At 39.0% G+C, this 16,538-nt stretch overlaps 1 protein-coding gene across 12 annotated transcripts in view; it reads left to right on the top strand.

The window, feature by feature from the left end:
• syngap1b (synaptic Ras GTPase activating protein 1b) overlaps nucleotides 1–16,538 on the top strand; it is a 126,529-nt gene that overhangs the window by 103,048 nt on the left and 6,943 nt on the right. For 9 of the 12 annotated variants that reach the window (XM_031867340.1, XM_031867334.1, XM_031867339.1 and 6 more), the window contains 2 exons: nucleotides 182–393; nucleotides 6,365–6,437. In XM_031867340.1, the coding sequence (XP_031723200.1) occupies nucleotides 182–393; nucleotides 6,365–6,437 (285 nt within the window). Of the gene's footprint in view, nucleotides 1–181; nucleotides 394–1,475; nucleotides 2,875–6,364; nucleotides 6,438–12,536; nucleotides 12,599–16,538 lie in introns of those variants that run through there. The other 3 variants (XM_031867336.1, XM_031867338.1, XM_031867341.1) reach the window with 2 other exon arrangements.

Here is a 16,538-nt window from a genome sequence, read left to right as displayed (position 1 = left end):
TGGTATATTCACTGTGCATTTCTTATTTGGAATATTTGGAGGTGTTTTTTTTACTTTTCAGCGTGTCTCTTAAATTCACTTTCAAATCCCCTAGCCACTGAGAAATCAAGGCACTCACTTCCATCACTTCCCCTGATTTAAACCCTCCTAATATAGCGTTCTCTTCATATCTCTGCCTCAGGTAAAGGAGTATGAGGAGGAGATCAACTCCTTGAAGGATCGTCTGGTGATGTCCCACAAAAAGCTGGAGGAGTACGAGCGGAGGCTCCTCACGCAGGAGCAGCAGACCAATAAGATCCTCCTACAGTACCAGAATCGACTTGACGACAGTGAGAGGAAGCTACGGCTCCAGCAAGTGGAGAAAGACTCCCAAATTAAAGGAATAATTAGCAGGTAAATGGAGGCTGCTGTGGGGATGGAGGGCAAAAGACAGCTCAGACATCATGTGGTCTTTTATAGCGAGGCCACTGGCGGGCCGCATTGACTTTATCTTTGTATATTGTGACGTCTTTGGTGAATAGACTATACGAGTTTTCTTCCAAAATATGTGAAAAAAGTGACATTCTCTCAGATAACGATTGCTAGCATTAATTAAAATGCATGCTTCTGAGGAGTAAGTGGAAGCAACAAGTCTTTGGTTGAAACACTACAACTTTAGCATATTGGATTCTATTCAACATGAGTGAAACACGGACATGAAGCTGCAATGTTTCTTCCTAAAAATACATATATTGCATATTGGAATAGAACTCTATTTACAGGGTTTGTTATCTTGCAAAGAATATTGGAGAGTAGGAGGTTGTTTCAGTTTCATTAAGTACTACAGCGCTGGGAGCAAGGCCGGGAAGCTGTACTGTATATTGAAAGCCAAAGCTGCAGACATGTAATGAGTGACAAATTAAATGAGAGCCTAATATCAGGGACAGAGATCTATATCGTCTTCGATAAGCTTGCAGGGCATGTTCCCTCGGCGGTTGGTTCTTTGCAGCTGAGGTAAGCTGGACAAAGGAGTCTTTAGTCGTCCTCTTAACTCTTGCTGTAGCAAATCTGCCATCATAACATGATTTACTTGTTATTCAAGAGCATCATATTTGAGTGACTGTGGAGAACTCGAGCCAACTCCAAATACTATTGAGTGCTTGTGTGGAATTGTAGTGGTGCAGTTTAAAGTTTTTATCGATCGACCACAAAATGAAGTAGTTGATGGGTAAAGAGTGTAATATTGATCACACAGCTCAGTCGTGTTCAGGCATGGAAACCAAATGTTCGCTGTGTTCCAAGGATTCCTTGAGCATTTGAAGTGTGCCTGCACATTAGTTTTATTTATGTTTTATGGTGAAGAGAGTTCAGATAAAAAGGCTCCGTGAGGAAAAGAGTACAATATTTTCTTGCTCACATCTTATGACAGTCTGTGGTCTGCAACTGAAGAGTGGTTATCTGTGACAGAGAATATTGCCACTTCTAATCCACTCCAGGAAAGAAGACATGGAATGAAGACAGAGACAGTCCTGCTCGTCTTTTATGGGGAAACATCTTTAGCGCCCTAACCTTGTATATAAAACCACCCATCCCATATCCTTGTGCCGCTGCACTTATCATCATCCATATTTATGAAACGCAGCTTTTAAGTGGCTCTCGGGATCACTTCAGATGATTCCACTCAGCTTCATTTTCAATTGACTCTCCCACGAGATTGCACTGTAAAAGCACAAGAGGATTGAAAATTTGATAACTTCAGAAAACATGTCTGCACTTTTTAAAGCAACACATTGTTTTGGACCTTCAGGCACAGGACTATGGAAGACCAAGGTTTAAATATTCGCTCTTCCATTTTAAAATCAAGGTGAACCATGTTCACTGAAGGACTGCTGATGTACTTCTCTACGTGGGGACCGACACCTCTCTCCTTTTTTTTCTTCTTCTTACATTCATACCAAGCTATGGTGTAATACGAAGAGGGGAGAAAGTCACAAACAATGATGAAGATTCAAGCATGAAGGCATAATATAGGAAATATGCCACATGATGGAGAAACTTTATCCGAGCACTTAAAGCCAAACCATTGACGATCGCTCCCCTGGAGTATAAGGTTAAAGCGAATACAGTAAATCTTCTGCACACATACAGCAAAGTGTGCAGGAAACTGCTATCTCCGAGGTGTACACTTGTATCCTGTGTGACTTTTATCATCTGGCCACACGAGGATGAATTAAGTAGCAGATCTGGTTGCTTCCAAGTCACTTTTACTCACACGTCACTGAGCCAGACCATTTCATCGAACACATTGCAAGACTTGCGTCGTCTGGATTTTGAATTTTAACGCATGCATGAGCAACGCAAAGAGTGTAGAAAGTGTGGATGGACTCCAAAATCTTAGTGAAATGACAAGTGTAACCATAGACTTATGTGATATGTCATCTTTAATTGACTTTTATGTTGAATTTTCACGTTCAAATACTTTACGTCGATGCAAATTAAAGCTCAGGTTCTGCAAAAAGGAGCGCCAGTGATCCTGAATTCATGGCTCCTACGTAGGCTTGAGAAAATCTCTTTATCTGCAGAACTAAAACACTCAGCGTTGTGTTTCAAGTGACAGAGATTTACTTTGAGAGACGCCTTAATGTTTCCGTGCATTAACTTTACTTTCAGCTCAGAGCAAATCCGATATCGGTCATTAGACCAGATACACTATTTGTTCTTCAACAATCTAATTTAAACCAAAGCCAAATGTTGATTTGTAGGTCATGCTAGGTTAAATCCACTGAAAACACTGAATCCACTTTACCTGTAGCACTTATATCTATATTTTCTTTAGGCTAATGAACCCATTAGTTGGCTACAGGCTCTAAATTATTATTATTTTTCGTTAAAATATTCTAATGCATTTCATGTTTATTATAAATAGAAAGTATTTATCTTCCCCAAGCTGTTTGCTGTGAACTGAACAACAGATTTACTGTGAGCTTGCAGTTGGGGAAAAAGATCAACGGTCTTAATTGCAGCTGTCATAGTTATAATCTATTTTTAACTATAATCCATAGCATATTAAAGTCTGTGATGCAAGAGCCATAACAATATTTAATATATGAAATATATATGAATTCTATAGAGAGTGAGATTATAACTATTTTAACCTAGCAATAGCTAACTTTTTAGCAGGAGAAGCGCAATAATAGAGACAATATGTCTACATGTGCTGTCTGTGCAAATGCACATGCAGGGTCCTGCTGAGGTATATTGTATGCATCTTGTGTACATAAAGAAACTACGGAAGCCCTAAATGGACATCATTCAAGACATTTTTCTAATGCCAGCGATCACAAGAGATCACCAAGTTAATTATGCCGTTATCTCGAGAAAACAAGTTTTGTAATTTCAAGATGACAATGTAATTAACTCGTTATCATGGAAAAACATCTCTTTCTCTTATTGCTCATGTTTGAGTCAAATCAACCGACACTAAATGCGTTCAAACAGCCCAGATCCAGCTGGAACGGAATTTTTTTTCCAGCAACCGAAATTCGAAAAATAAAGACATTTCCTTCTCAATTAAAGTGGTATTTTCTTTTAAAATTTCTAAGGGACTCGGATAACATGTTTTACACTGCTTGCACTATAAACTATTTCATCTTATTTTACATGTACCCTTGTTAACACCTTACTTTGAATGTACGTGTATCCTTCCGCTAACCTTCACCACCGTCGGATCGATCTGAACAGTTTGAATACATTTGTTCGTTGGATGATATGACCCAAACATTACAAGTGATACGAGGAAACAACCTTTTGTTTTCAAGTGTTAATTGCATAATTAACTAGCGATCTCGAGATCACGGCATTCAAAACAAAAGGTTTGAATAATGTCCGATTAGGGCTTCCTTAAGAAACAGTAACTTCCTGCCAAAACCTTTTACCAGGTGCCATCCGCAGTATCTAAAACACAAAGACCTGGAATACTGTAAAGTGCAAAATACCACGGAGACAACATGACAACAATGACAACAATGACGTGACTCTTTGACAACAGTATGTTCTGCAAAGTGTGTTCTTAAGTTCTCAACTTGTTTTTGGCTTATCTGTACGGTGTTTGTGAATTAATCTGCATTTAAAATGAAACGAGTGCAATGGATATTATTTATTAATTAAAGCGAAAAAGATTTCCTTATATCTGTATGATTTTGCTGTAAATGCTTGGTATGCCTTTTGACCCGCAGTCCGTCATTGGTGGTGTCCGGTGACATGGTGATCAGAATAGCTGTTTAAGAAAAGTTAGACAGTACTGTCATTTTTAACTTTTGCAGTTACAGTATGATTTAAATATTCTTATTAAAAGGGCCACCATATTATATTATTTTCCCCTCTGCAGAGATATAGATAATCTTCTGGGGTCAGTATATCCGCCTCTCTTCGGTAGCAAGAATATATTGATATGCTGTTTAGATTGTACTAGGGCAAAACTTGTGTTTAAATCTTGCAAATGAATGCATAGTGGTGATGAGTTTTGGCTTGATGTGTGTGTGATCAATATCGGTCTGATTGGCATGGCTTGTAGCAACAGCCAAGGGTTTATAGTCACCTTTCTGCAGACCTGTGTCAAATAGTTGCAAGTAAGTCTTAGTTTGTTTTAACCAGACGGGCGGGGGTCTGCTGCATGAGCACCACTCACGTGTTGAGAGGTAAGTTTTCCAGGCAAAGAAACGTACTTTATGTTGCATTTGTCGGCAAAGAAAAAGAAAGTATTTGCAGCTGCTGTTTGATCCAGGTCTGTTGTTTCTCTCCATTACATCCTTTTTGACACCTTTGTCTCTTTGCCTTTTTTTCTCTGTAGCAAAATATTCAGACATTGTGACCTCATGTTGGTAGATACACACATTGTTTTGACTACATGTACGACTTGACCTCAAAAAGCACACTACTTGAAGTACAACTGGATATAAAAAGCTTAATTTTTTTTTTTCTTCTAACATATCACCCACATAAATCATTGTCTGCCTCTTGAAGTCATGTCAAAATCTTAATGCTGTATACCCATGTTACATTCCATTGTTTTTTGGGACAGTGCTTTTATCTCTGTGTGTGCTTACAGTATGATTGATTCTTTTCTTTTCCTATTCTCTTCTTTTGTAAAAAAATAAAATAAAATAAATAAATAAATAAATAACTCTCAACACTGTACATTATTTATGGAATAAAACATCCAAACACTTATGTTTGAAACTTCACCTGTGGATTTTCGTTCTTTATTGTCAAACATGTGCTTCTCTGTGTTCTGAATAAACCGATATGAATGTGCTGTGAATAGCATTCGGTCACACAATAGGACTTGATTGGTGATATATTTACTCTGCATTGAAACATGGTGGCAATTCAATGTCAGCTATTTGATTGGCTCGGTGGCTTAATGAACCCCCGAGTGACAATCTCTCTGGTCATTTTACCCACAGAACTGACATATAGTTTACTCCTTCGTGCATTATTATAAATGGATAATATTCCAGCAGGCTTATTTCATGTCAACACATTGTTTATTCTGCTGCGTGTAAAACAGACGGGAAGTCGTGAAGGAAACCCAATGAAATCATGCGAAGAGGGGTTCTTTTATTCACACTAACTTCTATTTGGGATTCATCACCACCACAGCAATATTCACAGTTTCGCCAGTTGGCCGTGTGACTGCAAGATACCCCTGTATGACAAATATCCTTCAACGACCCTGTTTGAAGTACTTGGATGATCATAAGAGCTGTGAAAACCTGCATTGTCCGATGGCTCGTGAAAAACTCCATCAGTTGGCTCGTTCATATCTGCCAGCGGAGTCTTTGAAGTGATTAGTCAAAGGATTTTCCACCAGTGCCTTGGTCGGTCCATATTACATAAGACGGGCAATTCCCTGGGGATGATCAGGATCTGCTACTGAACCGTTCACTTCACATAACCGAGCGCGATTGTCCACAGTCGGCCCTAATTATGCTTTGAAACCGCCTTAAATCGAGCAAAAATGCCTTGATGAATCCCATGGGAGCGAGAAGAAAAAAAAGAAAAGAGGCTCCACCAAAGATAATTGGCGGTGCCTCAGAAAGCCCGGCTTGGGTTACTGCCGCACAACATTTGCAAGGGCTTAAAAGATTGAGCTGCCTATCAGATTTGGGACTCAGATGTGAGACGCAGGTAACCAGCATTGTTATCACTGTGATGGTGGTGTTGTTGGGCAAGATGTTGGAGATGCACCTGCTCAACTACTTGTTAAGTATCATCTTGGATTCATAATACTCCCTCTCTTTCTGTCCCCCCCCCCCCCCCCCCCCCCCCCCCCCCCCCCCTTCCCTTCCCTTCCCTCCCCTCTCTCTCTTTCTCTGCTTCAAAGACTCATGGCTGTGGAGGATGAGTTAAGGGGACCACCCGTGATTGAGCCAAAAACCAGGATTTTCCCTGATCAGGTCTGTGAGACTGCTTCCTCTCTCGTCGAGTCCGTTGGATGGCCCGTGCTATCTTCTCTGCTATACCCCCTCTACCTCTCTTTTTTACCTCTCTCCCCAAACCCCTCCCTCCACCCCGTCCCCTGCTACTGTTATTATTTCGTCTGCTGTGTGTCTGCGGTCCCTCTGATTGTCTTGCCCTGTCCCTGACCCGTCCCTGTGTTTGGGTTTTTGACTGCCATCTGTCTGCCAACATACCTGGGAGCTTTGAAGATCAGAGTGTGTTGCTGTTTGCATTCAGCTCAACAAAGCTGTGGAGATGTCTGATTCCAGCTGGGTTTGTGAGCATTTCTCGGTCTGTGGTGATTGTTTCTGTCGAATGATGCTGCTGAGCATGTCGGGGGTTGAAACTCCTTAAACCTGTTTCACACATGATGTAGAACGAGACTTTCGCTCAGGTTATTGAACAGCTGAGCCCCAAACGCTGCGTGGTGATGCTGGTGTTGTTGTGTCTTCCCTCCTCAGCGGTTTTCATTTCATGCTCTCAGCCCGCTCCGTTTCTTATCCTGTCAAAGAGAACTAGCCCACCTCTGAGCATGACTCATGCTTTAAATATAGTGTGTGCGTGTGAACATATATCTTATTATATATATATATATATATACTGTATATATATATATATATGGATATATGTGTATATATATGCATCTGTGTTTGAGCAACAACGCTAAGAATGGAAGAGGTAATGAGAGCGACTACTCTTGCACAGAGACTTGGACATTCATACAGAACAGTTTCTTTTTATGCTAACCCAGACACTCTCGTATTCAGACTGATATAATGCTTTTTTCTCTTGATGGTTGTCACCAGCAATGGTAGAGGAAGTAGTCAGTTATTTGACTACAGTAAAAGTAGCAGTACCACAGGGTAGAAAAACAAGTTACTAAACTATAGCTCATGTCAAGCTATGAGCATCAATATGTATTTAAAGTATCAAAAGTAAAAGTACTCATGCAGAATGGCCCATTTGAAAATAATCTATACAATATTATTGGAGTAAATTCGGCTGTTGGATGAGATTTTCGCACATCAGATAAAACTATGACTATAATAATCTATATCTCAATCTATCTATCTGAATACTTTCTACGTTAAATGTTACGTTATCTAAAAGAGGTGACAGTCATTTGTCATTAAGGGATGGTTATAGAAACATACAGGGTTTGTCCCTAACTGGGACCACGTGTGGGGATTTCTCATAAATCTATTGATGTGACTTCCTGTGACACATTTTAATACTCGTCTTAGCCTTCAAGAAGCTCTTTCTTTGTCAAAGAGCTCAAAGAGTATCCCCACTAGATATCTTCCTTCTTTCATTTGGTGGTTATTATGGATTTTTGTCAATTAACTGCATGAAGTATCAGAGAAACGCCTCACGGTAGATTTCTCGTCGCCCATCAAAAGGGAGGGAAAAATAATGAAACATGCCAAGAGGGAAGAGCTGACAGAGCATCACACTGATGGTCATTATTACATCTAATGTGACAATTATAAATCCTGAGAAATCCCACAAGGCTACACATAGAAAAATGTATGAATATATATTCATCATTAATGATATGCACAAGTCCTCACTATTGCAGAGAAGTTACTAGGATTCTGTTTTGGTTACCAATGTAACCTGAGCTCAACTGACAGCTAACAATTGTTTTCACTATCGGTTCATCTTTCATTAATTAATCAATTAACTGGTCTATGAAACATTCCACATGCAACAGTAAAAAGGAAATGCCCATCACAATTTCCTAGAGCCCAACATTTTAATTTAGTATCATGTAAGACAAAGATAATCAGCTAATACTCACATTTAAGGAACCTAAAATTCATAGAACATTTCACGTTTTTGCCTAAAAAATGACCGAAACAATTAATCGATGATTCAAAATAGTTGCTATAATTTTCTCTCGACTGACCAATTGACTTCCATTGTGCAAGTAAAGTTTGCAGCAAAGGACGACTGCTATAAAATATTGGCAACCAGAAAAAAAAGGTATGTGGGATTTGATTTAGTGCAGAATACAACAACGATAAATTGTTAAAAGTTTCAAATTTACAATAAAAGGAAATAAACTGTACTTTTCAAGCCCAATGAATAATTCGGAGTCTTGTTCATCGTCAGCTGAAAAGGTTTAGCTGAATATTATTATTCTGTTTTAAATAGATGTAACTCTGTGACACAAAACTATTAAAAAAGCTATATATTTAGACATCTTCCAGTACAAGGCCGAAATAGAATTAAAGTGAATTATTACATTGAATTACTGAAACCAAACTCATTTCTTTCTCTGTTAACAAGTGAAATAATCAGTTGGAGGAGAAGATTTGTTCATTAATCTTTGTGTGTATAAAAAAAGAAACATGAGTTTGTAGAATCAAAGAAATTATTGTTTTACAGGCTTGTGAGTCTGCAACCCTGTTACGTTCCCATTCAGCTCAAATTTACTCTCAATTAGGTTTCGAGGGAAACGTATTGTTTAAACAGTTTGAAATACGTGGTTAACGTAAACAACGTAACAAAAAACTTGACTACTTGGTTTACACAGGACATGAACAGCAGTCTCCCAGGTGAAAGCCCTGTGCATTTTGACCCAAACACCGCCATAATCTCCTCCTTACAGACTTCCGCAGACTCATTTCAAACTGATTTGAGAAATATCAAAAGCAAAACGTAATCCGCAACATTATAGGTTTCCCTCGAAATGTAATTCACAATGTTGTTTTGGTGTATTGGAACTGAATTTCTTGGAGACGGGGCTGAAGTCTGTGAAGAAGCATTAAGAGGAGCGTTAAAGGGTTACACTAGCGTTTAGCAGCAACATATGGCTTTATATCTACCAGAGACAATTTAAGCTCCAGTACTGCCTTGACAAAAATGTTTATTGGATTATAGAGCAGCACACTGCAAGCAGCATCCTGCTTAACATTCAAACTGTGCTGGAGGTTATCTGCACGCTGCAGGGCACCTACAGTGTGGTGTTCGAAGGAGGATTGTACGACTTATGGAGTCCTTAATTCCAAGTGGAATTGTTACTTTACTCTAGACATATGTGCCATGTTTATACCATATTTAAGATACTACATTTCAGGATATGGAAATCGTAATCAGAGCACAGGGACACAAGTCAGTGGTTAGAAAATGTGATTAAAAAGTTGAATAAAAGCTGATAAAAGTATGTCCACTGCAGTTTATAAAAATAGAAAACCCAATTACACAGCTGACCTGTTTACAGTCAAATTTGGTAAACATGCAATCGATGACAACCATACTTTACAGCCATGCTAGCAGCTCTGTGTGGCTGTTAATTAGCTAAATGCTAATGTCAGCATGCTAATATGCAAACAATGACAATGTTAACATATTGATGTTTAGCAGATATAAGTTTTATCCTCGTCACCCTGAGTTAAGCTGCGTTAGCATGCTGCAGTAACATTTGCTTATTAGCAGTAAACATGAAGTAGAGCTGAGGTGTATGGAAATGTTAGTTTTGCAGGTATTTAGTCACCAAAGTATTGGACAAATACTTTGTACAGACGGGAGATTATTCAGGCAGCAACATCTCTGTCTGAGAAGTGAAGCCAATCCTGAAGTGCCTTAAACTTGCAACTCTAATGGCCATCAGGGGGCGAAAAGAAATCTGGTTCTATTGAAGTCTATGAGAAAATGACTCAACTTCTCAGTTGATTTATTACCTCATTAAACATTGTAAACATCTTAATCTCTAGTTTCAAGTCTTCTTCAATACAACCTGATGTTCAGTTAGTAAAATATGGTCCCATTTAGAGTGAAATAGACAATAAAGCAGGGTATGCTTTAGGGCGGGGCTTACTCTGATTGACAGGTTGCTACCACAACATTGTCCGGTCTTCGTCTTAGAACGTTCACGGTGAGTTTTCAGTTCATGAACAAAATTTGGGTCGCCAAAAAATGTCTTATTCAGCATTCGGTTTAACATAGCTCCATATAAATGTGTAAAAACAGTACTAGTTGAAACGCAGGAAGGAATGAAATGCTACTTTAAGCTACATGAAGCTCTCGGTGATTGTCACTGAAACAGACGGTGCTTTCAGTGACAATTTTGTGAAGCCGTCCTACCAGAAATTACAGGTCCGTTTTGTATCTTAGCTTCGGGGGCCTCGTGTTCTTAAACTACAACACTTAAGACAAGCAGACTGTTCAGTCCAGTGTGAAGACGCTCTTTATTATTGGGTGAGACTAGTGCACACAGCTAGCAGCTGAGAGAGGGAGCAGTAAATAAACACGGAGGGAGAGGGGAGAGGCATGATGCCATTGTTTCCTCAGGCCACTGCTACCAGCTTCCAAAACAACACCCCGCACTTAATTAGACCTCCCATAACAACACAGGTGCATTGATGCCATACATCAGCATCCTGTGGCCTACAAAATGAACATACACTGCAAAAAGTGGACTTCCCTCCAGACATTTTGAGATTTCACAAGTGCTATTAGAAGGACATGAATGCATAAGCAACTACTGCATCAGCAACTGATGAGGTAATAACTGCCAAAAAAGAATGTGACACAGTATCGGCAGGCCTCGAAAAGTCTTAAAAGCATTGAATTCAGGTCCATTGTTTTGTGAGACTGGAGCAGCAGTAAATTGTGCATGCAGGAAGCTGTTGAATCTTTTTTTTGAGCTTCAGTCAGCAGCATCAGACCTGTAGAAAACACTATCACTACTATAGCCTCAGTGTCTAGTAACCTTACCAACTCAAGATCGACAAGTGTAACAACTTTAATTTAATTTAATTAATTATGTGAATTGATTAAATACGTCCATGATTTTCTGCCACTTATCTGGGTTCAGGTCAAGTTAATTGGTTAATTTACCCTTAATTTAGTCCCGCCCTTCGAGTGCAGACTGGTTAATCGTAGCGTAGCATCAGCTCCGGCCTGGTTCTGACTAATATCCAGCTGCTCAATAGACTCTCATCTTTTCTTCCTTTTCAGGCTGTTTTTTATTTTGTTATAATAGTGATATTCGTTACTTGGAGAGGTTGGAAGGAAATATATTTATATTAGCAGTGCTAAACAAATAAATGTATTAATTTATAAAATTTAATTATAATTCAAACCATTAGTGAGTTAATACATTTATAATAAACAGGCATTTTATGACAATCAATAACACAAGTTGAATCATTTAACTTTTTACAATAATTACTGCACATTATCAACTGTAAAAACACTCGGGTTTTGTAACATTTAACTGTTGTATTGGTCATTTGTCGAGGCTTTCTTTAGATTTTGCTGAACGTTGTGGACTTTTTTGTTTGATCAGCAGCTATCAGTGAGTTTTATTTAATGAGAAAACGGCTTCTTTACAGTGACATTAATCATATCAATGTTTCATTCATATAAGATCTGTTTGCACTTCTTGATCCGTGCGTATTGTTGCAGCTTCTTGAATGTTGGTCATTTGAATGTGTGGGGCGTGTTACAGTACAATGCAGAGATGGTCCTCTCTGTTGTTTCTCCTTGTTCATTAGATATAGTGTGTTTATGCAAATATAATTCTGGGTTTTACAAGTGTGTATATATTTATCTTCATAGAGTAGATGATTGCATGCTTGGTATATACGCATGTTCTTTGGCGCTTCTGAACCAGGAAACATGCAAGATGGAGCTTTTCCAAAGTCTATCGGATTGATCAGCTGCTTTGAGATGCAGATGTCGTTGTGGAGTGCACAAATGAACAGCTTATTCTTTCTTGTCCTGAGCATGATTTCTGTTATCGATACACCGCATGGCAAGCTGCTTTAATGCTTTCAGGCCGTTGGGTTGTCTGATGATGTTGTGCGTGAATGGTTGATATTATGTAGGCAAGTATGTAAATGTGCGTTAGTCAGCATTTTTATGTATATTTATGTCCTTGTTTCTGTTCATTTTTGTTGTTGTTGTACATTTGTGTATGTATTGTTTTGGGTGGCTGTTGTTTTCCTCAGCTTCCTCCTTCCTCTGCCTCCTGCTTTCAATCCTCCTTTTCTTTTCCTCTCCTCTCCTCTCCTCTTATGTTGATGAGATACGGTGATTTCTCTTAGGGGAGGCGTCAGTCCATCCTAGTGCAGCCCCGTCTCGCGCCTGTCCCACCCCGAATAACCAGGTAATAAACAAACCGGCAAACTCTCACTCTCCATCCATAACCTGCTGCCTCTTTTCCACTTCTACTGTTCTCTATGTGCGTCCCTGTCCATACGCATAGCATCCTGTGAACTCACCGCAAGTCAACACACTGACAGGCGCACTTACTTTTCCATTTATCTTTCAGAAAGAAAGGAGGCCTGTCACAGAGTGTTTGGACAGAGGTTGCTTGAAGGGCACACCTCCGTGTTGAAAGAGTGACAACAAAACATTTCAGAGATTTAAAGCTGCACGGAGAAACTTGGCAGCGAGGGGCTTTCATCTGAAATATTACGTCTGAAGTGTAGTTACCGTAAATCATGTAATGAAATGTCAGTACGCAGCACCAGGCTGAGTGATCACTTTTCATCCGAAGATAACAAATGTACGACAGAGGCTGGAAATTGAATGTAGATGAATCTTGAAGCTTGGACTGAAGATAACTGCCATTTCGAATGACTCGTTGCAGACGGAGAGCGTTATCACTGAACAAAAGAAAAACAAAAGAGGCTCTGCTTAATTAACTGAGGACAAACTGAGGCATATCAAGACGCTGGTTTCCATCCGAGATTCCATACTAACATGCAAATTGCATACTATTTCTGGTGAAATTTTACAGTGTGCAAATACTGGACACCACAACAGCATTAATATCCCACAATGCAATGGGGTAGTGACGACCACTTTCATATCAGATAATGCCGGACAGCACTGTTATGTCAATAATGCTTCAGTATAATAATTAGATTTCACTTTGCTAAGCTTAATAGAGTCCAAAAAGAAGGAAATGAGTCAGCATTTTTAGACTTCCGGTTCCCTCATCTCAAAGTCAATGTTATGCCTGAAGTAAGGTCTGTGGTTGACAGCGGCTTAAGAGATTTTAACTTTTTTTTCTACAATATAAAATACATCAGTAGATACCTCTCTTGTGAAATTTGAAGCTTTTATGTGTCTTACAGAAGACCATTACTAATGTCGTCACACCGAACACTAGACCTCCTTTACAGCTTTGGTTTTTTTTATACTCTGGCTTTTATGAAAGTAGTTCCAGTTCGTTTAGAGTTGAATGTTAGCTTTTTACTTCTGCTGATTGCATTCACACTTCAAAATCATAAAAGTGGTGCTCATTTGTGAAGATTGTCTTACTGTAAGAAATGAAAAAGCCCATTGGCTGCTTGATCGAGAGCTTCTAAAGGTAATGATGTGAGGGCAAGAGGCAGAAGCTATTTCCAGTAAAAGTCCCATTCGTTCTTCCCGTAGACAATGTTACATGACTCACAGCTGGAGCTCCTCTGTGGCTCGATTTTCGTCATGACACTCTCCTGGTTGAGTCGTCGGTGCAAAAGATGAACAATTAACAGCCGCTTTTCCATGCACACATCTTGCTCTAATGCAAAGTTACACAATGCAAATGTGTAATTCATGCACAGTGCCATGAATGGCATTGTATGAAGTAAGCTTACTTCTGCTTCACCACACAAAAAAAAGTGACATTTTCTTTGTTTTAACAAACTGGAAAAAAAGTTGGTAAGCTGTTCTGGTTTTGTTGTCACCCTCCGAACACAATAGTGTGCCTTCCTGTACTCACTGAAAATATTCTGCGACAGACCTTAGAGAGTTTATTTGAATTACTTGAGATTAGTTAGGTTGCTTTTTTTCCCTTTATGTTGACCAATGAGCACATTACATGCCGTGGCAGAAATATATAAAAGTACTACAGCAGCTTCGACCTTTCTAATGTCTTTTCAGAATGTTAAACATCAAATGTTTTGTGTGTGACTGTTGCAGCCATTCTGCAAGTGACAACACGATTCAGTCACAACCAGCAATCCACAGAGATATATGATATATTTATTGTTCGCAAATGATTTCCATGTCATATACGGAGACCTTCCTGTAACTCTTTGCATTCGGTAAATCGTTGAAATGCAGAGAAATACAAAATAATCAATTAATACCATTGAAATTGATCATTTGCAGATGATGGCATATACAGATGTTCAACTGAGATTTTCATCCCATTTAATAGTCACATGTTTCTCTTGCCCTTGGTCAACTTTGAATATATTAAACATTAGAGTCTCAATAAACTAAATAACCAGTGAATGAAAAAGTATTACTGTTACATGTACAAGATGTACATTCCCTCTGGTTCCTGCAATAGTCCAATGACAAGTTGATTAAATAACAGATAGATATTATTTTTAAACCATTTTCAATGCAAACTTTAAAAAATAAAAATAAAAATCTGAATTGAAAGGGAATACACACAATCACATGTTTATGGCTTCACAGACTCGTGTCCAGATTTGTGAACAAGGAACAAGACGTGAAATGTTACATGCTTACTGGTTGAAAACTCCACTCTTGGTGATAAATCTGAAAGAAAGTCTCTGAAATATTGTGCAAATTCTCTTTTATTGTAGATTTTTTTTTTCCTCACACACACACACACACACACACAGACACACACACAAGATATTTTTGAACCGCTGTGCTTTGAACTTACATTTCCATTCAGTTCTTCATCCCTCCCATCCCAGCACGCCCTCAGTTAAACAACGTGAATTATGGGAAATCTCCGTATCTGACCCAATCCTTCCCTGAAGAACACTGATTAATGTGCACATGTTTTTTGTTTTTTTTTGGGTGTGTTTTATGTGTCTTCCAGTGAGTCTGTGTTTCTGATATTTATGTGTTCGTCTATGTGTTTTGGCACCTGGGCACATTATTTGGTTGAATGTTGGCGTTGGCCAGTTGTTACGGTGCGTCTGAGGATGTGTGAAATGCGTTACTACGTTGTGGTTTTTTCTTTTGGTTTTTTGTTGCGTCAGAGTTAGAGCTCTTCACCTGGCAAGCTAGTCATCTTAAGCCATACGGGGGTTCTTTAAATTTAAAGACTGCCATATATAAGTTGATTAAACCAACACTGTGAGAATTTTACAGTTTCCTCTGTAGACAACCACGATTCAAATTGATTGGAGATTGGAGGAGATGGGTAAGAACCTGTGTGTACGATACCTGCATCATTACTATACACCGAACATTTCAGTTCTCCACTAAGTGTTTTGTGTTTCTGTCTCCAGTACCCCCAATTTTTCATTAATATATAAAAAAAACACACTCTCACACCAAGCGGTAATTGAATGCACCAAGTAATCAAACAGCCCACAGAGAGTGACGCAAGCTTGGTAAGTTTTAAAAGGATGTCAGTAAACATTTTTTGCCATGTCTTTGTTCAGCTGCTTGATTTCTTGAGTTTAATAGACATGTGTGTTGGTCTACACATGGATATTAAAACGACGCTGTTGGTCGTGTTTGAGAGTAACGAAACAAGTGTTAGTGAAGTCATGTTACTGGCATCCTGTAACTGTCTACTGTAGCTGTTCATAGCACCAGTTAGCGGCTGAAAAAAGGTTTCATTCATTTTGGTTCTGATTGAGAAGAGAAAAAGGCCCGCTAATTCACATCAGATTTTGGGGTAATTCTTTTTTTCGTTCTTCTTTTCACTTTTTTTGTTTTTTTATTTTTAAAGTGAAAAGGAAACACCTTCCACTCACAATGGACACACCCATCAGACACAGCTTACCCAGAAATAATATTTCTCTTTGATCCTTTTGATTCATTTTCTCAACTGGATGCAGACCAAACGATCCCTCCTACTTCCTGTCTCTCCCCTCTACAGCACGCCATTCCATCCATGTTACAGTATTTCATACTTCTTGCATTAAAGTGGTATCTAAAGTCCTACATATTTCTTTCCGATGTTTGATAAATAACAATCCTGAGTTAAATTATTGCACACGTTTCCACGGTCATATATAGATGGCTCTGCGCTCCGAGTAATTCTGTCTAGACACCACACAGCAAATGTGCCAGGCAAGATCATTTAAGTGCGATTATTTCAAGAGGTTCCATCAGAC

Source organism: Anarrhichthys ocellatus, unplaced genomic scaffold (genome assembly GCF_004355925.1).
Source record: "Anarrhichthys ocellatus isolate YVR2014 unplaced genomic scaffold, GSC_Weel_1.0 scaffold39, whole genome shotgun sequence".
NCBI lineage: Eukaryota > Metazoa > Chordata > Actinopteri > Perciformes > Anarhichadidae > Anarrhichthys > Anarrhichthys ocellatus.
This window is presented reverse-complemented; position numbering and strand designations above follow the sequence as displayed.